This window comes from Triturus cristatus, chromosome 3_2 (genome assembly GCF_964204655.1).
Source record: "Triturus cristatus chromosome 3_2, aTriCri1.1, whole genome shotgun sequence".
Lineage (NCBI taxonomy): Eukaryota > Metazoa > Chordata > Amphibia > Caudata > Salamandridae > Triturus > Triturus cristatus.
This window is the reverse complement of record NC_140584.1, coordinates 492,235,456-492,263,083: the sequence shown is the minus strand read 5'-3', so window position 1 is coordinate 492,263,083 and position 27,628 is coordinate 492,235,456. Positions and strand designations below refer to the sequence as shown.

At 48.1% G+C, this 27,628-nt stretch overlaps 1 protein-coding gene across 1 annotated transcript in view; it reads right to left on the bottom strand.

Annotated features, from left to right (window-relative positions):
• Positions 1-557: 557 nt before the first annotated feature.
• The window catches only part of IPO7 (importin 7), a 275,583-nt gene continuing 248,512 nt past the window's right edge, over positions 558-27,628 (bottom strand). Inside the window, exon 25 of the mRNA XM_085648158.1 lies at positions 558-2,542. Within this exon, the coding sequence (XP_085504284.1) occupies positions 2,445-2,542 (98 nt within the window). The 3' untranslated portion in view covers positions 558-2,444. The remainder of the gene's footprint in view (positions 2,543-27,628) is intronic.

Sequence of the window (27,628 nt, the reverse complement as noted above, 5' to 3'; positions counted from 1 at the left end):
ATATTCCGCAGAGGCCAGCTACAGACAGCCTTAACTACTACCAGAAGAGATTGGGGAAGGAAGAGGCTGGAAGAAAGATGGTACGTGAACATGGCCTTGCCCCCAATAATTGGAACCTCCCAACCAGCTTAGTACAAATCCAGTACCCACACTAGCCTGAAATGAAGATTTGCTCACCCAAAAGGCTATGTCAAGTGGTATGACATGGAAATTAACAGTTAAGTTATGATGGAAATGTGCTTCACCATCAGGAGTAAGATGCATAAAAAAAAATCCCCCTGCAAGAGGACAAATACACTGCGTGAATTGATAAACCATAAACTCGATAAATCAAGTACCGATGTTTTCCACAAAGTGATAAGATAGGTCACAAACTGGGGAAAGGAGAGACATTTTTGAATAGGCAGATTCTGTGATTGAAAGCAGCTGGTACATAGTGTAATGCGAACGGCAAAGGTCATACAACCATTGAGGCATTGGTGCTTGAACAAGGCAGACGTCACTATTTTCTTTGTGGCTTTGCAATTTTTTTTGTATCCCAGGAGACAAGAAAACAATTTTTTTTTAGCATGTTTTGCTTTAATTTTGCTGTTCAGTAGAACGATCTACAAGTGAACAATTTCATGACAGGTTATACACTACCAGTACCACCCACCCCGCAATTTTTGGGACCGATAGAATCTGTAGCTCAACAACCAGTTAAAAAACACTTTCCCTATTATAAATATTATAATATTTATGCATTTACTTAAATGTAAACTGGAAATAAAGTTGCTATGAAAATATCATTGCTGCATTTATTTCTATTTTAGAGTCGTGCAGCATTTCAAATAAGGTAGTTTGCTTACTGATGGATGAAACAGCAGATACCTTTTCTAGTGAATCCTGCAATTTAAATACACTAGGAATAAAATCAGCAAACATTTTATTTGCTGTACAGTTGCATGCAATGAACAGCGAAGGAACTTATCCTCCACCCTGCATGGTCAATAAAATTAAAGACAGCACAAATATAAAATTGATTCAGTTTCTTCAACTGTAATCGTTGCTGTTTGGCTAGAAGGATACTTTATCTTAGTCCTTGAACTCAGGAAATGGATAGCAATCATACCCACAGGATATTCAACATTACATATTAAACTTATGACAGTTTAAAAGTAAAAGAAACAGAATTAACTAGCAGTTTAATCTCACAGAAATTCCAGCTATTTATATTCTGTCTCCAGTAACTAAATGTTAACTGGTTTAAAGTGACAGTGGCCCTGATGACCGCAATTAATTTCAGCATGGCATAATTAAGTTAGCCATAGGCACAGGAAATCAAATTGTGACATCAATATGGAAGATACAAGTTATGGCCTCAAACATTCGCGGCACTCTTTTTGGATGGGGGAAGAGGGGTGTTTGGGGAAAAAGTCCACTGACAAAAAAAATGCAATCATACATGAAGCTTCATTAGCCGAATTGTGTTCTTTTAATAGATTGCATATATAGATGTTTCATCCACACACTTCAAAAACTCTTTAAGAGCAGAACTTCATGTTTAATTTTTACATGCCTTTGAGAATGTAATTATTTGATCCCAGTGCTTACATTTGGTTTTTGTACTCAAATTTTGATTTTGTACACTTGGAACAGTAAGAAAAATAAAGGGCACTGCTCTTTTAGCAGCAATGAGATCACCGACTGCATTCTTTAACATAACCAAATGCAGGTCACAAACAGAAGTGACTGCAACACTAGTCATCAGGTACAAAACTGCTAGTTTGCGTTAAATTAACTTGAAATTATTTTCTACTGTCCGAACCCTTACATACTTTATAAACGGCAAACATTTTGCTATTTTGTACACAGGCTAGCAGGCATATCCAATATAAAAGTGCTAATTCATTTACAGATTTATCAGTTATGTTGTAGTGCTACAATAACTGTCTCATATTCTACATATGAACAATCGGTATTCGTGATCAACTGAAACAATGAAGTTTAAGTAAGGCTTCCAGGTTGCCTCCTTTATGTACATTAAAAGAATTGACATCTTATTGGGGCAAGGGCAAGAGATTAGCCATTAAATTATACTGCTATTGGTGCAATAAAAATATTAATTGACCTTCTAGCTTGCACTGTAAATGAGTCCTATGGTCCATGCCTTTTTCCCCCCAGAAAAAAAGCATTCATCACATCTTGGATTCAAAGTTCCACAGTGTCGTATTTTGTTTGAAGCTTGGAAGGTTCTTTTTCTCTTCAAAAACAAAACCCGTTTGCTGTCCCAGTGCCAGGTTACATGATCCGGTCCCACTTGAGGCTGCTCGGTTGTTGAATCGCAATGTCATAATTAGGTAGGAGTGAGTTTTAGATAACATGAACCAGTTCTGGAACGACTACTGCGAGGAACACAAGCTTTTCACTACAATCAGTCACACAGTAGCAGGAAAAGAGAAGCTTCAATTCATTCCTGGGGGAGGGCTTCCAAAATTGAATGAACTTGGCACAACTGGAGCACTGAATTTATATCCTCCGTGTTTCTCTATCATTTTGGATTCTGTAAGACAACATTAAAGATATATTGAATAGATGCACAAAGCATTTACAGCGCTGGTGAATTAGCAGCAAAATACAAACAATTTTAAAAAAGGTATATAATCTTGGGCAACATGTTCAGATTGATATGGCTATTCCTCTACAATTATTTTTTCTCATTTTGGAACAGCACGCTTGACAGCGGGACCCAGTAAGAAAACTCACAAACAAGATTCCCAGTGTGCCAGCAGTAACATCTGCCCATTTGGTTCAGATTTTTCTGACAGTGGAGAGTAGATCAGAAAGTGACTGAGGAAGTCTATGAATGATAAAGAATCTGTAAAGGTAACCATATAGTTCAGAACAATTGTTGGCTGCAAACAACTTTATTCTAATGGATAGGACTGCCCCTGCAGATTGAATTTGAAAGACCTCACAAGCACTTCTTATGATTTCACAGAGGAGTCTTGCCTGTTCACAGAAAAAACATGCCATCAAAGTAGGTGCCAAACGACCAGCCTTTACCAAGGACCCTGAATTTGTGGTAGCATCAGTCCCAGGTGGCAAATACATATATGTAAATATTTAATTAAATCAATAGATAGCACTACAAATCTCCTGTATGGGGACTTTATAATCAGTTATACCAACTTTCGGAGGGAGCAATAATCCACCCATGTGCAATCTCATGAACTGTTGCAAACACACAATATCCCTACACAGCTCCATATCAACAAATGGTCATTTCCTTTCCTTCACCTACTCAAGATAGTTTTGGGCAACAGTCCTGGAGTCTGATCTCTCTGCGTTTTAGTATGCCTGCAGGAGGCAATGGATAAGGCAGCCCAAAAATCAATTTGGAGACTAATTTGGTTTTGGCTGGACTGATGGTAAAGTAGAATTATTCGGTTTAGTTTTAGTCAGAAAACGTAGCCATTAAGACAATACAAATGCACTCATAACCATCATGACTAAAATATAAGAACATAAGTTAGCACTTAGATCTCATTAACACCACTTTAAAAAGAATCTACTGAATAAATAACAGTAGAGAATAACAGTTGCAAATATATAGGCAGCACAATTAGAAAAACAGTTTATCATGGTTTTAATACCAACCCTTAATAAGAAATTACAGTTCGACATCTGCCACAAGATGGGGTCTAGAACAGTCTGTAGCCCTCCCCAAATGACAAGTAATGAGACCCAACTGCTGATATACACTCTTCTCTGCAAATGTCCATGTTAAAAAAAGAAAATAAATGCTTGGGTTCAATTTTACAGTGTGGATGATTAAAAAGATCCAGAAGATAATCCTAGGCCATGTGAATTTATCTTTACAATTTAGAAGTAAATAATTGTGTTTGATTGATACGCATTATTGATGTCCACAGAAAAAGAGGTGCCACATGGACTATGTCCCTTCAGATAACTTGGGCTGAACTTGTGACAGATGAAATGAGGTGCCCTCTGGTAAACTCATGAGTCTTCTACAAAATCCATTTTCTTCCGCTTGGAGTGGTTTTACAGGTTTTTTTTTTTTTTTTTACTGATCATAGTTTACCATTTCTCCGTTTAAACAGGTTACCATAGAATATAGCTGGCCTTCACTCAAAATTCCAAGATAAATAATGGGTCCCATTTGTCACACATTACAATGTTTTACAGGAATAGTGCATCATTTCAGGCCTATGTCTATCTGCACTACACTTTAAAGTTATAGCTCCCAATGCAGCAGTTTAGTTATTTATAATGCCATGGTTTAAACTTTTAAACAGCATGCCAACATTTAACTATATTCATAAAGGTCACTAGAGCTTTTACAATTCGATCCTCATAAAACTTGGACTCGAAAATTCACACCCATGAAACGTGAAAGACTTAAGGCCCAAGACTGCGCGTTTTCTTGTTAATCTGAATCTGCAGTATTCAAAAGCAGAGTCCAGGGGTTCCCCAAAAGTGTACGGGGTTTAAAGCAAAGTGCTCCATTAGTGGTAGTGTCGGCGAGGAGCCTTAGGCCTAACAGAAGTGTTTAAGACATTTATTGTACAACAGTGATCAATAATGGACACTACTCAGGAAAAAGATCTAGACCAATTTTAGAAAATTATACTTTGTACTTCATTCTAAGACCAAGATGTTCGTAATAAGGCAAATAAGTTTAACAAAAATACTTTTCTCTTTGAAAAATCAACACTTTGGAATTGTAAGTGCATTACTTACCTGCTTAACCGCGATATGGTTTTCTCCCTAGGATAACATTGAACAGTGCTGAAAAGTTTGTTTTTGGGACCAAAAGTCAGCAAGGTCAGGTGAGTACCAAAACTGCACCACCAGCAGCACTGGGACAGCCGGGTGCAGGGGTCAAAATTGGAGTTTGGCCCGATGCTTTCCAATGGAGACTGGAGGGTGCATGGAGCCACACTGCTTGCAGGTAAGTAGATCGGTTGCAGGGGCCAAGTTCTTGGGGTTAGGTTAAGCAAAGGTGGTGTGGGGTACCCCACAAAGCAGCATCAACATACACCACCAGTGGCGGCACAGGGGCGGCCGCATGCAGGGTGCAACTTCGATGTCTGGTGCCTCAATGGGGAGTCTTCTTTTGGCAATTAAGGTGGTAGCGTGGCACTGGAGGTTGCAGGAGGGAAACTGACAGCAGAGGTAAGTAGAGATGTAGGGGATGCATAGGGGCATTGTCAGTTCAGCTCACCAAGGCCCAGGAGCTTCACGTGCAGGGGAGCCTTTCAATGTCGGAGTATTCTTATCGGAGCTGGTCGCAGTCAGGTGGCGCCTCTGGATTTACACTGCAGGCCCTGTTGTGGAGATCAGGAGAGGCCAGCCAACGCTGGACATGAGATCAGGATCGCTGGGGAGACTTCACTGCACAGGTGAGCCACAGACTTTGGCCGTGGGAGTCTGGTGCAGATTGGGCAGGGATCGCGCTTTGAGCTGGATCCGGAGCTCTTGTAGACTTTTTCGTGGGCCGGTCCGCTGTCCATGGAATATTGGAGTCTTTTTCAAAGGCAGCAGTCCTCACATGGGTTTCAGAGGTCGCTGGCTGCAAGAAAGGCCGGTAGGGCTGGGGCCAAGGCAGGCTACAGTCTTCTCTGTAGGCATGTCTTCTTGCTTCTTAGGTCGTCACATATCTAGTTCCAGGGGAGAAGGAGGACTACACTCTCTTAAGCCAGCCTGCTGGAGCATAGGTCTAACCCTGATAGGAGGGGTGCCCCCATCTTCAAGATTGCAGTGACTGAAAGATGTGCTTCACCTTGCCTCCACCACCTAAGGGGTGAGTTTTCCCAACGGTTTTCCTGCTCAAAAGAAGGGGGAGTGGGGGGTAAACCAGGGGCTACCATCAGCTGCTAGCAGCAGAAGCCGGAGTCGCATTATAAAGGCAGCAGGCCTTTGAAGCGTCCCTCTTAGAGCACTGGCCTATCCTGGGGAGGTGGTGTGACCTCTGCCCAGGATGTGTATTGGTTCTGTTCCCAGAGAGCAGAGACACTCTACCCAGGGGTCCAGGAACATGTCTGGTGGTGGCTGGCTGCCTACAGCCGGTTAGAGACCCTGCCAGGATTGGAGGTTCAGGGGGCACCTTTGAGGTCCCCTCTGGGTACATGGTACAATAAATCCTACACTGGCATCAGTGTGAGTTTATTGAAAGGAGTAGTTTGGTGCCAAACACTCGTGTTCGGTGAAGCCATCAAGGTGCGGTGGAACTCTAGTTGTCGAGTTTTCAGCCCATGTACTTACTCTATGGCTTCCCTGGCACTTACAATATTAAGGAATTGACCCCAATATTGTAGGGGCATATTTGCTCATGCAGATATACCCTCCCCTGTGGTGTAATGCACCCTGCCTTAGAGCTTTGAGGCCTGCTAGAGGGGTGACTTGCCTATGCCTTCAGGCAGTGCTGGCTGGCATGGCACCAAGGCTGGGTGCCATGTCAACTTTGTAGTTTTCTCCCTCACAGGGGCATGCAAGCTGCAAGGGCAGCGGCATGGTCCCAGTGAGGGCGGAGGAGGGGTGGATCCCAGGGGCCCTGTTCGGATACCAGGGGTCCTCCTTCAGCTCCCAGGCCCTAGGCACCCAGGTAATATTTACTAGGGCCTTACAAGGGTTAGAAGTACAATTGGGAATTTGTTTTTAGGAAAGAAGCACTGACACAGGGGATTTGGTTGTCAGGGTCCTTGTGCACTATAATTGAAAACACTTCAAAACCGGCAAAAAAGTGGGGCCTAACCATGCAAAAAGAGGCACTTTCACACATTACATATCCAGTAATTGTAAGAAAGTGGCTCTGTATATACTGTACCCAAATAGGTACAGGGTGTACAGTCCACAGAGGTTAAAGTTAGATATAACCTTACTCTCTTAAGTGGTAGCTTGGTCGAGCAGTAAGGCAGTATCAGAGGACAGTGTAAAGCATCTGTTGTACACACTCACTCAGCAAATGGTCTCACACTCAAGAACTGAACTCTAGGCCTATTGTTTTGTATATAAAAATATATAGTTTTATTTTAGAACCACATGTAGGTATCAAAATACTTTCTCAGAATTAAATGCTCTAGTTTAGTACTTTCAATAAGTAGACTTAAATGCAATAGTTACAGTTGTTGCAATAGGCAACACAATTCAAACAATTATAACATCGAGCTCAATGGGAATTTTTAATTAAATGCAATTTCAATTACTTTGTGAAGGATTTTCTTACACAGGGTTGGATGCTGGATTCAGCCCTGGTGCATTTTCTGTAAACAGTTGAAAGAAATAGTTTGTTACACAGGCGATTAAGGAATTTGTAGGTTTCAAAATTCACCACTCAGAAGAATTTCTGGAAAAAAACAGGCAATGTTATCCTATGGAGGAAAATCTAGTTATCGGTAAGTACAGTTGCAATCACTTTTCAGGGTCAGTGCTGGGCACAAAGATCCAGCAATGGGATCTCTCCTGATAACAGGCGAGTAATTTCGTTTGTTGATCGGCTGATTTTTAGTGAATATTTTAAAGTTTCAAAACTCGACACTAAGAAGAATTTCCAAGTGAAACCAGTCCATGTTCCCCTATGGAGAAAATGTAGGTTATCGGCTTTCAGGTAAGTACTAGACTGGCAGAGTTAAGGTTCTGGGCATAGACTCCTAGGTCTCCCAGGGCCAGGTAGGTACAGTTGTTCCACCCTCAGTGGCACAGGGGCAGCCGGGTGCAGAGAGTTAGGCCCAATGTTAGCCTATGGCGGGCAGGGGGCCTTTGGTTGGTGGCTGCTAGCAGGCAGGCCACGCGGCTGTGGGAGCTGGGCTCCTGGTCACTTACACAGGGCAAGTGGGGAAAAAAGATAGGATAGGTATTGCACTTCCAGGGGCACTCGGGAGGCTGGGTGCAGGGTGCTTTTGAGCCATCAGGTGCTCAATGTATTTCAATGGAGAAGCTGCAAGATGAACAAAGGCTGCAAGCTCGGGGACGGAGATTCTTCAGGTGCAACCACCACTTCGAGAGGTAAGTTGGGAAGCTGTAGGTTAGGTTGGCACCCAGGAGTTGGGCACAGGGGGCCGCAGGGCGCCAGGTGCAGGGGTGCCTTTTGGCGTTGGGAAATCTTACCCTCTGCTGATCGCGGTTGGAGGGTTCCTGGTTGTGAGGCTGCAGGCATCAGGAGTGTCGAGGAGGGTCCTTGGGTGCTGGATTCTGGGTCACAATCGCCGGGGGACGTCCTTGTGGTCTTTGTCCACTCAGGCACAGGCCGGGCTCGGCAGGTGCAGGATTCGCGGTTCCTGGCTGGCACCAGGGGTTGGCGCTTGTTTTGAGCAGAACCACTGCTTGTGGGAGTCAGTCTTTCAGATGAGCAAGGCAGTCAGGTCCTCCGGGGTTTGAGGTTGCTGACCACTGGAGACGCCGTGATTTAGGAGCAGGTTCAAGGGTCAACAGGCCTCTGGGGCTAAGTCAGTCAGTTGGTGTCGTCCTCTTGTTAGCAGCTGCACGGCAGGTCTTCGTTCTAGTTTCAAAATCAGGATCTAAGGAGGGTTCAGGGTGCCCCTAAATACTAAATTTAGGGGAGTTACAGGTAGGTAGAGGTCAGGGACCAGTGGGTCCCTTTCCTGGGGTGGGTACACCGCCTAGCCTGCCACTCTCCAGTGGGAGGGGGCAGGAGCCTAGTCTGATTGTGTAGGGCTCCCTATCCTCAAGGTTGCGAGAGCCCGGAGCTGTGCTCCGCCTCTCCTCCCCCACCTGAGGGGTGGGGTTGGCAGAGGCTGGCACACCCACTTTCCTCACTTGGGTTTTCCCGCCGATCTTCCTGCCAGAGTGGGGTTCAGAACCGGTGGGGGCCAGTTGCTGAGTACAGCAAGTGGCCTGGAGAAGCTCACAAAGGCGGTATGAATTTGAAGCTTCCCCTGCCCATCCAGGGGGAGGAGACCTAGCACTTCACCCAGGATGTGCATTGTTGCAGACCCACGAGAGCAGATGGCTCTCTACCCAGGGGTCAAGCAACATGTCTGCAGGGTTGCAGCCTAGGTAGCCTCTCAGTCAGGACGCTGGTTGTTGGTTAGTCTCAGGAGGCATCTCTAAGATAACCTCTATCATGCATTTTACATTAAATCCCACACTGGCACAAGTGTGGGTTTAATGTGCTGAGAAGTTTGATACCAAACTTCAGTCTTCAGTGTAGCAATCATGGTGCTCCTCCCAGCACCATATACTTTTAATGGCAGCACTGCACACAGTGCCCAGGAATGGACCTGGGTACTGTAGGGGTACAGGGCTCATGCACCTGTACCCACACCACTGGCATAGTGCACCCAGCTAGAGTGGTGACTGAGGTATGCCAGGGCAGTGTGTTTGTGGGCATGGCACACAGGGATGTGTGCCATGTCGACTGTTTTGTTCTTCACCAAGACACTCAGCCTGCAAAGGCAGGCTGTGTCGGGGTACAGGCCTCTAAGGGCGGCACAATAAGTTCTGCAGCCCTTGGGGGCCTTCTCTGGTCACAGTGCCCTGGGTACCATTTACCAGGGGCTGATATGTGGCCAGAGATGCCAATTGGGTTTAGGTTTCAACGCAGTTTTAGGGAAGGAACACAGGCCCTGGGCACCTGATTAGCAGGAGCCCAGGGCACACTCAAAGTACATCAGCAATTCAGCAAAAAGTGGGGGCAATGGAACGTAAAGCAAAGTGCTATATATATATATATATATATATATATATATATATATATATATATATATATATATATATATATATATATATATATATATATATATATATATATATATATATATATATATATATATATATATATATATATATATATATATATATATATATATATATATATATATATATATATATATATATATATATATATATATATATATATATATATATATATATACACACACACACACACACACACACACACACACACATACACAGGTGCTCAGCCCTTGAGCACACTCGAGAAGCCGCAATCTTCCTGGAAGCAGGACCAGCATTTCAAACCCAGGAGTCCTGCCTGACTCGTTTCGGATTGGTTTCCCGAATCATAGGCAACTCCAAATTCAAGCTGACGGCACTTTATTTAAAATATTAATCCACCAATGGGCTCCTTGATATGAGTTCCCACAGACTTGTGGGACTTGTAGTGTCAACAGCATGTCTCTGCCCCAAATGGGTAGGCGATTCGGCCCAGGATGGGCCGTGAGAGGTCAGTCCCACCTCTAATCCACGGATCAGCTTCTCCACCGGTGGCAACATGATTGTGTGCCCCCACATTTTCAGGGGTGGTGCGCTCACACATACATACACATATATACACACACATATATAAAACCAAAGGTTTCAGGGACATTTTAGTTAGTTGGACATTTCACTCGTACAAAACAAGAGAAATTCGGCCGTTATAGTAAGTTCAGCTAACTATAACTCGCGCCTCCGCAATGTACTACTGATGAGGTCACATATTACATAGTTCATGACCTGGTCAGTGACATCACTGACGACATCATTCAGTGACTGTTTCTATAAAGTTTAAATATGTTATATATATATATGCCAAGGTGTATTGAATGAGTGGGTGTAGAAGAGTCTGGATGGATGATTTAGTAGGTGCGTGACTGACTGTACAAGTGAGTGATTAAATGTGTCTTACTGAATGCATGGATTAGTGACTGATAGACATTCACAGTTTAGTTTGGCAGTTGGTGTATAAGCGGTTGCATGGGTTGGCGAGTAGCTAAATGAGGATCTATATGGGGTTGATTGGTTGTCTGAGTATCTGTATAGGTGCCCGAGTGTCTGTTTGGACAGGTGGGGTGGGGGTTGACTGCATAGATGTGCGAGTGGATGATTCACTGGGTGTATGGGTTCAAGACTGCATTTGTGAAGGGCTGTATAGGTGAGTGTATGGGTTGTTGGTGAGTGAATGAATGCCTCAGTGGTACAGGTGTGAGTAACTACTTGTGGGTAAGGCAGTACATGCGAGTGTTGGAGTGTATAAATGACTATATGCGAGTGTGATTGTGAGAGTGGCTGTATGGATCAGTGTGTGCTTGTAGTAGTTATTGTATAAGAGTGTAAGAATGTGTTAGTATATGTTTGAATAAGGGTGGTGTGTGTGTGTATAACTGTATAGGTGAGTAAATGGGAGTGTGATTGTTTGCATGAGTGACTAGGTGTGTGAGTAACTACGGATGAGTGGTGGGGAGTGTCTGTATAGATGTGTGAGTGCATATAATGCCGTATTGATAGTTGACTGCATGGGTGTGAGAAAGTGCCATCTTTCTTGCATGGTATGCCCCCACCTTTTTTTGAATTGCTGAATGTACTTTGAGTGTGCCCTGGACTCCTGCCAATCAGGTGCCCAGGGTCTATGATCCTTCCCTAAAACCTAAAATCCCAAGTTGGCAAACCCAGGCCACATGTCAGCCCCTGGTAAATGGTACCCTAGGTACCCAGGGCCTTGTGACCAGAGAAGGCCTCTGAGGGCTGCAGCACTTATTGTGCCACCCTTAAAGGCCCTGTACCCTAACACAACCACACTGCCCTCGCAGGCAGAGTTTCTGGGTACAAGGCAAAACAAAGTCGACATGGCACACATCCCTGTGTGCCATGCCCACCACCTACACTGCCCTGGCATACATCATACATCAGCCGCCCCTCTAGCTGGGTGCCCTATGCCAGTGGTGTGGGCACAGGAGCAAGAGCCCCTACAGTACCCGGGTCCATTCCTGGGCACTGTAAGTGCAGTGCTGCCATTTAAGAGTATATGGTGCTGGGAGCTCGTCAAACACAAACTCCACAGCACCATAATGGCAATACTGAAGACTGAGAAGTTTGGTATCAAAGCTATGTACAAGAACTGACGTCAGCGCGCGAGGGTGGCGTATTCATCCCGGCGATCACGACGCCGACGGAGGCAGAGCCGCCGACGCCTAGCGACGCGCAAGGGTATTGCGGACGAAAAATCTTCCCGGATCCAGCCTGACGCCTGGGGATATTCTAAGGTAAGGAATCTAACGTTTCTTACAGATATTGTTACCGAAGGTAAGTAACTTGTTCAATAACCCTACTTACCTGCTAAGTGAATTTCCTCCCATAGGATAACATTGGTGATGCTATGTGAAAAAGTTGTCAACTTTCGAAATACAATAATCCTTAATCATACCTGTAACCAAACCGTTTTTACTCGTCTGTTTCCAGGAAATGTCCCAGGACTGAATCTAGGATCCAGTCCTGTGGTAAGAAAGTAATCCAAAAAGTAATTAATTGCATTTACTTAGAAATTCCCATTGAGCTCAATGTTATAATTGTGTTGCCTATTGCAACAACTGTAACGAATAGTTTTACCTGTCGGTGTAGTTTTGCAGCTTGAAGATCTTTCTGGATTCACTATGCTGTGCATTATTCCGCGATCTTGTGGTTGGGTCTGGATTCGTAGTCTTTTTTGTTTTTTTGTAGCCCAGGTGGGCGGCGACGACCCACCATTTGGTGCACCTCCCGTGACGTCGTCGTGCTTCCTGCGGAAGTCCCACCTTTGGGGCGCCATCTTCGGGTTCTTTTTTCCTTTTCTTTTTTTTAACCCTAGGCGATTGATTAATCCTTCTTGTCCATTTTTCTGTACGTTTTCATTACTTCTGATCTTTTCCATTTTACCCCCTCTTCCTCCAGCCTCATCTTCCTGGCGGAGGTGGGTGGGTTCGCTAGTGAATCCAGAAAGATCTTCAAGCTTCAAAACTACACCGACAGGTAAGAAACTATTCGTTTTGCAGCGTGAATCTTTCTGGACTCACTATGCTGTGCATAGACTTTGTAGCGGTTTTCCAAATTTTGTGGCGGCTGGGTGGTAGATGAGCGTTGGTCGTTGAAAATGTGTTGAAGCACCTTCTGTCCAACCTGTGCTTCCTTGTTCATCTGAATGTCCAAACAGTAGTGTTTCGTGAACGTGTGCACAGATGCCCAAGTTGCCGCCAGACATATGTCCTGGATGGGCGTGTTCGCCAGGAAGGCAACGGTGGCCCTTCTTCCTTGTGGAGTGAGCCTGAGGCCCCTCCGCTAGCTCCTGTCTAGCCTGTTTGTGGCAGAATTGAATAGTGAGGGCAATCCATCTAGCCATGGTGCCCTTAGTCACTGGCCTACCCATGAAGCTAGTAGCAAAGGACACAAACAGCTGCTTCGACTTCCTGAGTTCCTTGGTTCTCTCAATGTAGTGCATCACCGCTCTTCTAGCGTCGAGGGTGTGCAGAGCCTTTTCTGCGTTAGAAGTCGGGTTTTGGAAGAAACTTGGTATCTGAATACTCTGATTCATGTGGAACGCCGACACCACCTTGGGCATGAAGTGTGGGTCTGTCCTCAGGACTACCCTGTCCTTGTGAATCTGAATGTAGGGTTCCTGTAGTGTTAGTGCTTGAAGCTCGCTCACCCTGCGTAGCGAGGTTATGGCCACTAGAAAGGCCGTTTTCATCGTCAACATTTCCAGTGTGGCCTTGTGAATGGGTTCAAACGGTGCCTTCATGAGCTCCGTCAGAACCACGTTTAGATTCCATGCCGGCGGCGGCAACCTTTTCGGAGGGGCCATTCTTTTGGCTCCTTCCATGAATCTCTTCACCACCTGCGAAGTGAAGAAACTTCCACCCTTTTCACCTCTGGTGTAGGCAACGATCGCCGCTAGGTGTACCCTTAGGGAGCTCGAGCAGAGTTTACTCTTTAGAAGGTGTGTGAGGTACCTCAGTACTGTTGAGTCTCTTGTCATTCTGCTTTGCAGGCCCTTCTTCCTGCACCACACAGTAAATCTCTGCCATTTTGCGCTGTAGCATTTTCGTGTAGTTGGTTTCCTTGCCTCTCGTAGCACTCCTAGTGCTAGGAGGCAATCTAAGGTGCGCAAACTCTAGGTCTTCAGGAGCCACGCCGCCAGGTTGAGGGTCTCTGGCTCCGGATGCAGGACCTCTCCGTTTTGCATGGAGAGCAGGTCTCTTCTCCTCTCGAACCTGTATGGATTGCCTTGTGCCATTTCTAGGATTTGTGAGAACCATGTCTGCCTTGCCCACTGCGGAGCCACTAGGATCAGAGTCATGTTGCTGGTTCTGCACTTGTCGAGCACTCTGTGCAACAGGGGTATCGGTGGAAAGGCGTAGGCAAATGTCCTCGACCAGCTTATCCATAGGGCATTTCCCTGGGATTGCTGATCTGGTTGCCTGGACGCAAAGCTTTGGCATTTTGCATTTTGGCGTGTTGCAAATAGGTCTATTGTGGGAGTTCCCCATCTCCGGAAAAGCTTCTCCGCTTCCTGGCCATTGAGCTCCAACTCGTGCGATGCCAAGGCCTGCCTGCTTAGCCAGTCTGCCTCCACATTGTCCTTCCCCGGTAGGTGAATTGCCAGTAGATCTATCCTGAGAGGTATGGCCCATCTCCAAATCTCCTGTGCCAGAGAGGAGAGAGGGAACGACTGTGTACCCCCCTGTTTGTTGATGGGGGTTGTCTGTTTGAACCAACACCCTCTGGTTGTACAGGTGCCTCTGGAATGCCTTCAGGGCTAGCAGGATTGTTTTCAACTCGAGGTAATTGATATGGCGAACCGCATCTGCTGGAGCCCACAGACCCCTCACTCTGAGGTTGTCCATGTGCGTTCCCCATCCCTTTTGCGATGCGTCCGTGGTAATGGTCATTGTTGGGTTTGGTGGTGTCAGGCTTCTCCCTGCTGTCATGTTGTCTGTTCCACCCAAGTTCTCCTCCTGCACTGCGTGCGTAACAACCACTAGATCCTCCCAACTTCCGTTTGCTTGTGACCATTGCTGTTGTAGCCATTCCTGGAATGGTCTCATGTGCAGGCGTACATTCGGCACCAGCTGGATACACGACGCCATCATCCCCATCTTGCTCACTGACCTGTCAGAGCTCGCCCCTTCTGGTAGAGCCGCGTCTCCTTCAGTAGGGCATCTGTCCTCCTGTCGCTGGGCACCACTGTGCTGTTCAGGGAGTTTATTTTCGCCCCCAGGAAAATCTTCACCTGCTCCGGTTCCAGCGATGACTTCCCCCAGTGAATCGAGAACCCCAGATTCGTGAGAGTGTCTGTTACGCGTTTTGCGTGCCTCTCGCACTTCTCGCGTGAGTTTGCCTTGACCAGCCAGTCGTCTAAGTAGGGGTAGACATGGATTCCCTGTCTTTGTAGGTGGGCCGCGACCGCCGACAGGCATTTTTTGTAAAAACCCTTGGCGCCGATTTTAATCCGAAGGCCAGGGTTGTGAACTGGTAGTGTTCCTGGTCGATGTTGAACCTTAGAAGGCCCTTGTGTCTTCTGTTTATTGGGATGTGCAGGTAGGCATCCTTGAGGTCCACGGTGACCATGAAGTCCCCGTCTCTTATTTGGGGCAGTACCTCCTGCAGCGAAGTCATTTTGAACCTCTGCGTTCTGATGAACTTGTTTAGGTACCGCAGGTCCAGGATGGGTCTGAGGTTTCCGTCTACTTTCGGGACCACGAAGTAGTATGAGTAGACCCCCTTGTTGCGTTCTCTGAACGGCCCTGCCTCTATGGCTCTCTTTTCTAGAAGTTTCCGTGTTTCTTCTCTGAGTACGGCCAGTTCTTGAGCCGATCTCTGCCTTCCCTTTGGTTTCCTGTTTGGAGTTTTTTTTCTCCAAATCTATGCAGTATCCATACTGCATGACGTTCAGTATCCACTTGTCTGTGGTTATACGCCGCCACTCCTGAAGGTAGAACCTCAGTCTTCCGCCTACTGGTGTTGTATGCTCGTAGGCTTTTGAATCTTCTCTCCCCCCTGATGTTACTGTTTTGCGCCTCACCCTTGGGGGCATGTCGAGGGTAGGCGTCCTCTTGCGTGCTGAGTCACTTTGATGAGGGCTGGTCACCCCCTCTCCTCCTCTGGCCACGTCCGTTCCCTCTCCCGCGAAAGGACTGGCCCCGAGGTTGGTACTGCCAGTTTTGCTTCTGTTGACCTTGTTATCCGTGACTTTCACCCTGCTGACCCTGCTGGAACGTCTGGTGCGACACCCCCTGCTGGCTTCCTCCCCTACCGTAGGGTCTCCGAGGGATTGCCTCGCCTCATTCCCCTCAGCTGTAGGGCCCCCATGGACCTTGCCGTTTCGTTTTCTTTTTTCAGCTGGGTGAGTTTCTCGTCTACTGTTGCTCCGAACAGTGTCTCTCCGTTGAAGGGGGTGCCATAGATGTTGTTCTGCACCTCCGGTTGAATCCCGAGATTCTTAGCCATGCATGCCTTCTCTCGGTGACCCCTATGGCCATTAGTCTTGCTGAAGTCTCTGCCCCGTCCAACGCCGTCTTTATACAAGAGTTGGCGATGTTTTTGCCTTCGTCTACCAGGTGCGAGGCTCTCTGGCGGTATTCTTCGGGGAGGTGCTTTACTAGCTCCCCCATCTCGTCCCAGTGCTGGTACTGGTGCCTATTGAGAATTGCATTGGAATTCACCATGCGCCAGTGCATTGCGGCGTTCCTTTCGACTTTTCTTCCTGTGAGGTCTATCCTCCTGCTTTCTTTATCAGGTGGTGGCCCCGAAGTTGCTGGTACGTTGGCCCTTCTCATGGCCGTGGAAGCTATGATGGAGTCGGCAGTCACGCTACCTTTGATGTAAGGGGGGTCCAGGGAAGAGTGCTTATACTTCTCAGTCCTGGGCGTGATCGAACGGCAGGTCGCTGGTTCCTTGAAGGCTTCTCTCCCCTGATTCATCACACTTTGTAGCATGGAGAGGAACTGGCTCCATGTCTGGATGGGGAGCAGGGTCTTGAGGAGGAAATCGGCTTTCGGCTTCTCTTCGTCGAGTTTGACGCCGAAGGCTGTCACTGCGCTCCTGACCACCATATTGTACACCCCGATGTCGTCGGGTGGCGAAGGCCTCTAAGGGTACGTGTCCACGGGCTCCTCCGGGTTTTCGGTGTCGAGATCCTGCCATTCGATGTCGTGCCTGGTAGATGGCGCCGAGCCGTAGAACGACTGGTCTTCTTCCTCGGCTTCGCCGTCATAATAGGTCTCGTCTTCCTCTTCGAGATCTCTCGTCAGCCCCTCGGTGTCGAATTCGTCCTCGACCTAGTCGGAGCCGTTGGAATCTTGAATTCCTTCATCTTGGCGTCAAACTCCTTCTTCCTTTGAAGGATGTTCTCCATTTCGGCCTCGAGCCGCCTCTTTCTCCATCTCGGAGAGGCTTTCGGCGTCGACCGCGGGTCTTTGACGGAACTTGCGTCGACCGTTCCTTCTGCGTCGATCGTCCCGTTTCCTGGGTTGTCTTAGACGACCCTTGCCTTTCGGCGTCTTTCGGCACCAGGGAGTCCTTTTCGAAGGATCCGCTCGGCCTCTTGTCCATGGTTCCCCCTTTGGTCGTCGAAGTTTTCGGCGCCGGGGCTCCCTTCGTGGACTTGGACTCTGATTTTCGAGTCGCCCTCGTGTTTGAGGTATTTTCTGTTATGTGCTCGACGATTCTCTTACCTAGTCTTTTTTCTTGTCGGTCTCTACGACCGTGAAGTTTTTGGCTGCCTCGGCGACGTGGTCCTCATCGTCCGTGGAGAGGCCCAGATCGTAGAGCGACGGGGCCTTACCCTTGCCATCCATGCTGGTGTTGGCTCTTCTCTGCCGATCTCTCACCCGGAGCGTCTTCGGCGCGAAGGCTGAGCAGGCGTTGCAGTCCTTACTCTGGTGTAAGACCGGTAGGCAGAGGTTGCAGACCGGATGCTGGTCCTTCTGCGCGAACTTGTGGTGGCAGTTTAGGCAGAACTTGAATGGCGTCTTGTCCATTGCGCTCAGGGCCTCCGAGTGCGCATTCTCCAAGGTCGAAGAAAAAGGCGAAAAACCTCCTTTCTTCGCGCTCCTGATGAAATCTCTTCCTTTCCTGTGATATCTTCGTAGTATTTATCGACGAAACTCGCTTTTCTTTCTTCTTCCTTAGATTGTAATTCTGGAGCTTCCCGATGACGATCCAGACCCAACGGCGGAAAAAAGAATCTGAAGATGGCGCCCCAAAGGTGGGACTTCCGCAGGAAGCACGACGACGTCACGGGAGGTGCACCAAATGGTGCGTCGTCGCCGCCCACCTGGGCTACGCAAAAAAAAAAAAAAATACGAATCCGGACCCAACCACAAGATCGCGGAATAATGCACAGCATAGTGAATCCAGAAAGATTCACGCTGCAAAACCTTATATATGATATTACTGAATATCTATACAAGTGTAAATGAACCATTATTTCAACGGTAAATGGAAACAATATGGAGGAGGGAAGGAAGAGGCTCACCTTATTTAAAAAGATTGCGAAGCACTGCCTACCCAACTGCAGCATCCTCCTCGTTTAAAGTTGCCAAGCAGTAGTGTCTTGTAAACTTATGTCTGCTAGACCACGTAGCTGCTCTGCAGATCTGATGTAAAGGCACTCCAGCAAATAAGGCGGTTGAGGATGACATTGCTCTAGTGGAGTGAGCTCTCACTGGTGACTGCAAAGGCTTGTTTGCCTTTTGATGGCAGAAGACGATGGCTGCTGAAACCCAACGTGCAATAGTCGGTTTTGTAACTGGACGTCCCTTGTGACAGTGCCCATAAGCTATGAAGAGTTGATCAGATTTTCGAAAAGAAGCTGTTCTGTGGATGTAGAACATTTAACATCGTTTCACATCCAAGGAATGTAATCTTTGCTCCGCAGGAGTTTGAGGATTAGCAAAGAAAGTCTTTAAGATCACTGGCTCGTTAATATGAAAGTCTGAAGGCACCTTAGGCAAGAATGTTGATTAGTGCGCAATACTACAGAATCTGGTTTGAACTGTAGGAAAGGAGGATTTATTGTAAATGCAAGAATGTCACTGACGCGACGTGAAGACGTTAGCGCTAGAAGGAGAGCCACCTTCCATGTCAGATACTTTAAATCGACCTTGTGTATAGGTTCGAACGGTGGTCTCATTAGTTGTGCCAATACGATGTTAAGATGCCACAACGGAGGAGGGCGTCTAACAGGTGGAAATTTGCGAAACAACCCTTTGAAGATCAAAGGGAAGTTGAACCATCCTGACAGAAACGGGAAATTGCCGCCAGAAAAACTCTCAAGGTTGCATGAGAAAGTCCGGAATTAGCTAATTGCAAGAAGAACGGTAGCAATTGTTCTGGTGTAGAGTGAAATTGATGAACCTCATTAGATGCACACCAATGGCAGAATCTCCTCTATTTTAACTTGGACGTTTTTATCGTATAAGGAGCCCTCGCCTGAGCCAAGATGTCTCTACAGTCCTGTGGAATGTCTAGATGGGCAAATTCACAGTGCTCAGGTTCCAAGCTGATAAGCTCAGTGATGAGGGATTCGGATGACAAATTTTCCCCTTGCTCATTGTGAGTAGATCTGCGCGAGGATGTAGAAGGATTGGTTCGCATTGGGACAGTAGGAGTAGTTCCGAGAACCATGCCTGCCGAGGCCAACGGGGGGCTATGAGAAGTAGATGGCAGGGCTGCCTCCGCATCTTCCACAGGACCCGAGGTACGAGAGGGATTGGGGGGAAAAGCGTAGGCAAACAGATTGTACCAGTTCATCAAAAGGGCATTGCCCCGTGATCCTTGGTGAGGACAACAGCTTGCATAATCTCAGCATTTCCGGTTCTCTGGTGTGGCAAAGAGATCCAGCTGTGGGCGACCCCATCGTTGAAATATCATTTCTAGAGTTGGTTGATATAACTCCCATTCGTGGGTCGATGAGTAGGACCTGCTCAGGGAATCCGCCAGGATATTGGATACCCCCGGTAGATGAACTGCTGCAATCGTGATGCGATGGTCGAGAGACCAATCCCAGATCGACTGAGCTAGACGAGACAGTTTGAGATTTTGTTCCGCCCTGTTTATATAGTGCATACAGGTTGTGTTGTCTGTCTGTATTAGAACTGTTTCTCCTTGGATTAAAGGTAGAAATGATTTGAGAGCTAGAAATATAGCCATGAGTTCCAACCTGTTGATGTGCCAGGTCTTTTGACACATCGTCCACTTCCCCTTTACTGACAAATCCTCCAGATGAGCACCCCATCCTTCTAGAGAGGCGTCTGTTATTGTCATGTCTGGGACTGCCGACAGAAATGAAATCCCTTCTGTTAGATTCAATGGTTGTGTCCACCATTTGAGTGCCGACTTCATCCGATCTGTGACTTTAAAAACGTCGTTGAATGAACCCGTAATCTGACGCCATTGAATGTCTAGTTCTTCTTGGATGGGGCGTGTCCTTAATCTGCAATGAGGGATCAAGGCAATGCACGATGACGCCATCCCCAGAAATGACTTCAATAGTCTTACAGAAACTGATCTTTTTGATCTGATAAGGGTTACCAGTCGAAGAATCCTTTGTAGACTCTCTTGGGAGAGAAATGCTCTTGCTGACACTGTATCCAATGTTGCTCCCAGAAAATCCTTGCGATGAGAAGGTTGCAGATGGGACTTTGAGGCGTTTATAGAGAGCCCTAAGGAGCGAAACACCTCTTGGCAAAGACGTGTGTCCAGTAGAAGTTGATCTTTCGATTGTGATTTTAGGAGACAGTCGTCCAGATATGGGAAGATCTGAACACCCTGGAGACGTAGGAACGCTACCACAGGAGCGAGCACCTTTGTAAACACTCGAGGGGCTGAACGTAGACCGAATGGTAATACCTTGAACTGGAAGTCCTTTCGACCCACTCGAAAGCGTAGAAATTTCCGATGCCGATGTAGTATGGGGATATGAAAATATGCATCTTGGAGGTAGATTGTTGGATTGTTGCCATGAAATCTCCCTGTGAGGGTAATCGCAAGATCTCGACAAGCGTTAACATACGAAAGGATGGTTTCTTTAGATACTTGTTTAGAGCCCTCAGATCTAGTATGGGCCTCCATTCCCCGTTCTTTTTGGTGATAAGGAAGAATCTGGAATAAGGAATATGCTACTTACCAGTATGCATCTGTTCTTGGCATGTAGAGCTGCAGAGTTGTACACTTAGCATAGATCGCTATCTGGTGTTGGGCCCGGATGTTTGCAGTTTGTTTTTCTTGTTGGACAGTCTTTGGAAGTCACGAGTTTGGTGACTCCTCCTTCGGTCCGTACTGCGCATGGGCTTCGGCTCCATCCTCAGATTGTTTTTCGCCAACAGGGAAATGATGGAGCTTGGTAATCATAGTGAGAAACCCATGTGTGTAGTATCTAAATAAGATGTACTGGAACGGATACAGGTAGCCGGGGAGGCGGGTGGGCGTGTACAACTCTGCAGCTCTACATGCCAAGAACAGATGCATACTGGTAAGTAGCATATTCCGTTGAGGCATATGAGCTGCAGATTGTACACTTAGCATAGATTATATAGCAGTACCCAACCCTAGCGGCGACCACCGGTATCCGTTGCAGTGGTTTGAAATTGTGTCTTTAGTACAGCCTGGCCCACTCTAGCTTGCTGCTTGGAATGCACATCTACACAGTAATGTTTTGTGAAGGTGTGCGGTGTAGACCATGTGGCTGCTTTGCAGATGTCATCTAAGGGTAATATTCCCTAGAAAGGCCATAGAAGCCCCTAACTTTCTTATAGAATGGGCTTTAGGCGGAACAGATAATGTTCTTTTTGCCTTTTGATAGCAAATTTGTATGCATTTTACAATCCACCTAGCTATCCCTGATTTAGAAATGGGGTTGCCTTTATGTGGTGGAGAGAAGGAGACGAACAATTGTTTAGTCTTCCTGAAGGGTTGCGTTCTTTGTATGTAGTATAGCAAGGCCCTTTTTACATCGAGTGTGTGTAAGGCCCTTTCTGCAACAGATTGAGGTTGCGAGAAGAAGACAGGTAATTCCACCGATTGATTGAGATGGAAGGGGGAAATGACCTTGGGCAGGAACTTCGGATTTGTGCGAAGTATGACCTTGCTGTGATGTATTTGTATGAAGGGTTCCTGTATAGTGAACGCTTGTATTTCACCAACCCTTCTATGGGAAGTGATAGCTACGAGAAAAGCTGTTTTCCAGGTGAGAAACTGTAGCTCGCATTTATGCATTGGTTCGAAGGGCGGACCCATTAGTCGTGCAAGAACTAAATTTAGATTCCATACAGGGGAAGGTGGTGCCCTGGGAGGAATTACTCGTTTAAGGCCTTCCATGAAGGCTTTAATAGCGGGCACTCTGAAGAGTGATAAATGCTGTCTGTTTTGTAGATAAGCAGCGATCGCTGCTAGGTGTAGGCGTATGGATGAATATGCCAGGTTACACCTGTGGAGATGGAGCAGATAGCATATGATGTGTTGTATGGATGCATCTAAAGGGTTGATTGTATTGTTACGGCAGTAAATAACAAATCTTTTCCACTTTGCGGCATAACATGCTCTAGTGGTAGGACGTCTGGCTTCCATGATGATGTTCATGCAATCAGGGGGAAGGTTAAGGTATCCGAATTCTAGGATTTCAGGAGCCAGATCGCCAGGTTGAGCTGAGCTGGGTCCGGGTGCCTGATTTCTCCATGGTTCTGGGTTAGGAGGCATGGGGATAGGTGCAGTTTTTGATGTGGTACCACTGATAGTTGTAGTAGCGTGGTGTACCACGGCTGCCTGGCCCACGTCGGAGCTACCAGAATGAGTGTGAGAGAGTGCTGTTGTAGCTTCCTGACCCCTAATGGAATTAGTGGGAGAGGTGGAAAGGCGTATGCAAATCTGCCTGACCAGTTCATCCATATCGCATTGCCCTTGGACAATGGGTGTGGGTATCTGGCGGCGAAGCTTGGGCATTTTTTGTTTTCGTGGGTGGCGAAGAGGTCTATCTGAGGATGCCCCCACTGTTGGAAGAATGGCTGAAGAACTTGTGGATGCAGTTCCCATTCGTGTAGTTGTTGCGTTTGTCTGCTGAGCAGATCTGCCATGGTGTTTTGTACGCCTGGAACGTGTTGTGCCAGGAGAAAGATGTTTTGGGGAATTGCCCATCTCCATATGCTCTGGGCTAAGTGGGAGAGCTGGGGAGAGTGTCCCCCCCCCTGTTTTTGGATATAATACATTGCAGTCATGTTGTCTGTGCGAATGAGGACTGCTTTGCCCGAAATCTGTTTTTGGAAAGATTTTAGGGCTAGAAAGATCGCCAAGAGCTCCAGATGGTTGATGTGGAGCAATTTTTGCTGTGGCGTCCATAGACCTTGCATTGTGAGGTGTAGGAGGTGCGCTCCCCAGCCGGAGAGCGATGCGTCCGCTGTTAGAATCACCTGAGGAACCGGGTCCAGGAACGGCCGCCCTTTGGAAAGGTTTGTGGTGTTCCACCACTGCAGAGAGTGATGTGTGCGGCCGTCCACCAACACCAGATCTGTCAGCTGACCCTGGGCCTGGTTCCACTGTTGTGCTAGGCACTCTTGAAGTGGACGCATGTGTAGTCTTGCATGGGGCACTATAAAGATGCAAGACGCCATCATTCCTATGAGCTTCATGAACACTCTTGCTGGAAGAGAGTGTTGGGGAAGGAATGTTTTGCGTAAGGCTTGAATGCTTGCGATTCTGGCTGAGTTTGGATAGGCAATACCTTTGGAGGTGTCTATAGTGGCCCCGAGATATTGCTTTGTGTGAGATGGTATGAGGTGGGACTTTTGGTAGTTCACCGTGAAGCCTAGCTGGTGGAGCAGTTGGATGGTGCTCTTTGTATGCTGCACGCATTGGTGGTAAGACGCGGCTTTTATCAGCCAGTCGTCTAAGTAAGGGAAGACGTGAATGTGTTGACGTCTGAGGTGTGCTGCTACTACCGCTAGGCATTTGGTAAACACCCGTGGTGCGGTGGTGACCCCGAAGGGGAGAACCGCGAATTGGTAAGGTTGCCCGTCCACCACGAACCTGAGGTATTTCCTGTGAGAGGGGTGTATTGGAATGTGAAAGTATGCGTCTTTCAGATCCAAGGTTGTGAGAAAGTCTCCCTGACAGAGGAGCGGGAGGACTTGTGGTAGGGTGACCATATGGAAATGGTCTGAATGTATGTAGGCATTTAGAGGCCGGAGGTCCAGAATGGGCCTGAGGGTCCCGTCTTTCTTTGGTATTAGGAAATATAGGGAGTAAACCCCTAGATTTTGCTGATTGATGGGGACCTGCTCTATAGCGTATTTTTGGAGGAGGGAGAGTACCTCCTGTTTGAGCAGTGTGGAATGTTCTTGAGACATTGGGCGGTGCCTTGGTGGGATATTGGGTGGGGTAGATGTTAGCTCGAGACAGTACCCTGACCGAATGATTTGGGTCACCCATTTGTCCGATGTTATGGACTCCGATGCGTGGATAAAGTTTTGTAGTCTGCCCCCGACCGGAGTGGAATGGTCTGGGGGGAGCGGAGGGAAGTCATTGTGTGGGCGGGGTGGCAGAACGGGTGGTGTTAGTTTTGCCCCTGCCCTTATTGTTGTTGCCTCTGTAACCACCCCTTTGGTTGCCCTTTGAAAAGGTATTTTGAGGAGGGGATTTGTAGGAGGTAGAGGTGCTATCGGTGGAGAAGCCTCTGCCTGTGCCACGAAAGGAAGAGCGTCGAAAGGAACGTTTAGAGGCTTGTGTTTGGAGTGCCCCCATAGACTTTGCTGTGTCGGTGTCCTTTTTCATCTTTTCCAACGCTTCGTCTACCTTGGGCCCAAAGAGAGTTTGTTGGTCAAAGGGGTGATTGAGTATGGACGCCTGGACGCCTGGACTTCAGGCTTAAACCCTGAGATCCTGAGCCAGGCATGGCGACGAAGCAGGACACTGGTATTTATGGCTCTAGAAGCAGTGTCGGCTGCATCGAGGGCACACTTAATGGAGGTGTTTGTAATGAGTTTACCCTCCTGTATTAGCTCATGAGCCCTACGCTTGTGTTTCTCTGGAAGGTGCTGCATAAGAGCCTCAAGTTCGTCGTAGTGTGCTCTGTCATAGCGCGCAAGTAGCGCTTGTGTGTTTGCAATGCGCCACATGTTTGCAGCTTGAGAGGCGGTGCGCTTGCCAGACGCGTCTAGGAGTTTAGATTCTTTGTCTGGCGGTGGGGCTTCCCCTGAGGACTGGGAGTTAGCCCGCTTTCTAGCTGTAGAGACAACTAGGGAATCTAAGGGAGCAGGGCCCTTAATGTATGCAGGGTCTGTGGGTGCCGCCTTATACTTTTTCTCTATTCTAGGGTTTAGTACCCTGGCCCTGACAGGGTCTTTGAACACCTCTGCGGCATGCTTGGTGACACCCTTAAGCATGGGTAAAATAGATGTGGATTTGTCCTGTATGTCAAAAGTATCCAGTAAGAAGTCGTCTTCCACTGGTTCAGTGTGCATGTCCACCCCATGGTAGTGTGCTGCTCTCTGCACTAAATGATGGAACCCTAAGGAGTCCTCTGGAGGAGACTGCCTGGATGGGTATAGGTCGTCCTGAGGAATATCGGGTACATCAGGGTTATTGTAATCCTCCCATGGGTCTGGGGTCCCTGGTGGAGTGGGATCCATTGGGGCGTCCGCCGGATAATTGTCCGGGTCCCCGTCATCCGGATCTGGGGACGGGGTCGGAGAGTAGTGAGGTAAAGGTGGCGGAGACCTGGGAGGGGGAGGGGGTGGAGGAGGTGGAGGAGGCGGTAGTGGGGAGGGCACTCTGAGGGGAGAAGTAGCAGAGTCCTTCCGTTTGGGTGGTGGAGGAGGAGCCGGAGTATCAAGGCGACTTTTCTTGATAATTAAAGTCAATAGCCCAGTCTTTGGATCTTTGGACAGAGTCTTTTGTAAAGGGTCTGGTGTAAACAGAGCCAATGGTGCCGAATCGTCCGTCGGCACCGGTGATTTCGGAGCCGAGGGCTTCGATGGTTTGTGTGCGCCATGCTTTTTTGGGGCCTCCTGTTTTTTCGGCGTCGAAGGAGTTTTCGGCGTCGGAGCGTCGGTGCCGACAGATTTATGTTTGTGTTTGGTCGGCACCGAGAGTCCAGGCTTCGGCACCGGTGGCTTCGGAGTCGAGCTGGGTATTGCTTTCTTCGGTGCCGGATGCTGTTTTTCGGCACCGGGCGTCGGCTGGCTCGATCCCGAGCTGCCGTGAGACTTTGGATGCTTCGACACCGAGCCCGAAGGTGGGGTGATCGAAGCTTTGGTCTTGGTTTTGCCCAGGCCGGCAGGCGAGGGAGTAACCTGAGTCTCTTTGGTTTTGGGCGCGGGGGTGGGAGGGGGCACAGTACTCACGGCCCGCTGCGCCGGTGTGATGTCCTCCACGTCGGAGTCGTCGGCTTCGGAAGCGCTGACTACGTCTTCTTCCTGCTCGGTGTGTGTTTGCCCCGAAGCTTCGGCGCCGTCTCCGAAGATGTCCGGTGGGGCTGCAGACGATGAGTGCGCCATGGTGCGTCGAGCTTTTCGATCCCGGATGGTTTTCTTCGATCGAAAAGACTTACAGGCGGGGCAGTCTCTGGCCTCGTGTTCTGGAGAGAGGCAAAGATTACACACCTGATGGAGGTCGGTGTGGGGAAATTTAGACCCACATTTTGGGCACTTTTTGAACGGAGTCCTTTCCATCGGCCGGGACCGGAGTCGAGGAGGGCCCGAAGGCCGGTGCCGATGTACGGGATGGAGAAAAGTGCCGCTTCGAGAGATTAAGAAACTCGAAGATACGAGGATTTTCCGTCGAGGCTGGAACCGTAGAAGTTCGAAGCCGGAGCACGAAGAATCACATCCGAGCCCGATGGCGGAAAAAAACAATCTGAGGATGGAGCCGAAGCCCATGCGCAGTACGGACCGAAGGAGGAGTCACCAAACTCGTGACTTCCAAAGACTGTCCAAGAAGAAAAACAAACTGCAAACATCCGGGCCCAACACCAGATGGCGATCTATGCTAAGTGTACAATCTGCAGCTCATATGCCTCGAACATTGGGTTATCAGCTTTTGGGTAAGTACTCGACTGGCAGAGTTAAGGTTCTGGGCACAGACTCCGGGATCTCCCAGGGTCGGGTAAGTACAGTTACAAGCACAGGGGCAGCCGGGTGCAGAGTGAGTTAGGCCCAATGTTATCCTATGGGAGGCAGGAGGGCCTTAGTTGGTGGCTGCTGACTAGCAGGCCACGCAGCTGTGGGAGCTGGGCTCTTGGTCACTTGCTCAGGGCAAATGGGGAAGTAGATAGGAGTAGAAGTTACACTGCCAGGGCCACTCGGGCGGCTGGGTGCTTTTGAGCCTTCGGGCACTCAATGGAAAAGCTCCAGGATGAACAGGCTGCAAGCTCGGACGAAGATTCTTCAGGTGCCACCACCACTTCGAGAGGTTAGTTGGAGGACAGGTAGGTACCCAGGAGTTGGGCGCAGGGGTGCCTTTTGATGTCGGGAAATCTTACCCTCTGTTGATCGCGGGGGGGGGGGGGGGGGGGGGTGTCCCTGCCCTGGGGTGGGTACACCCCCTATTCTGCCACTCTCCTGTGGGAGGGGGGCAGTAGCCTAGTCCTGATTGGGCAGGGCCTCCCATCTTCAAGATGGCGAGCGCCCGGAGATGTGCTTCACACCCCCCCTCCCCCTCACCTGAGGGGTGGGGTTGGCAGGCTAGCACATCCCGTCCTTTGGGGTTTCCAGGCCAGTCTTCCCTCCAGAGTGGGGGTTAGAACCGGTGGGGGCCAGTTTGCTGGGTACAGCAAGTGGCCTGGGGAAGCACAGAGGCGGCATGCCTTTGAAGCTTCCCCCTGTCCATCCTGGGGGAGGAGACCTAGCACCTCGTCCAGGATGTG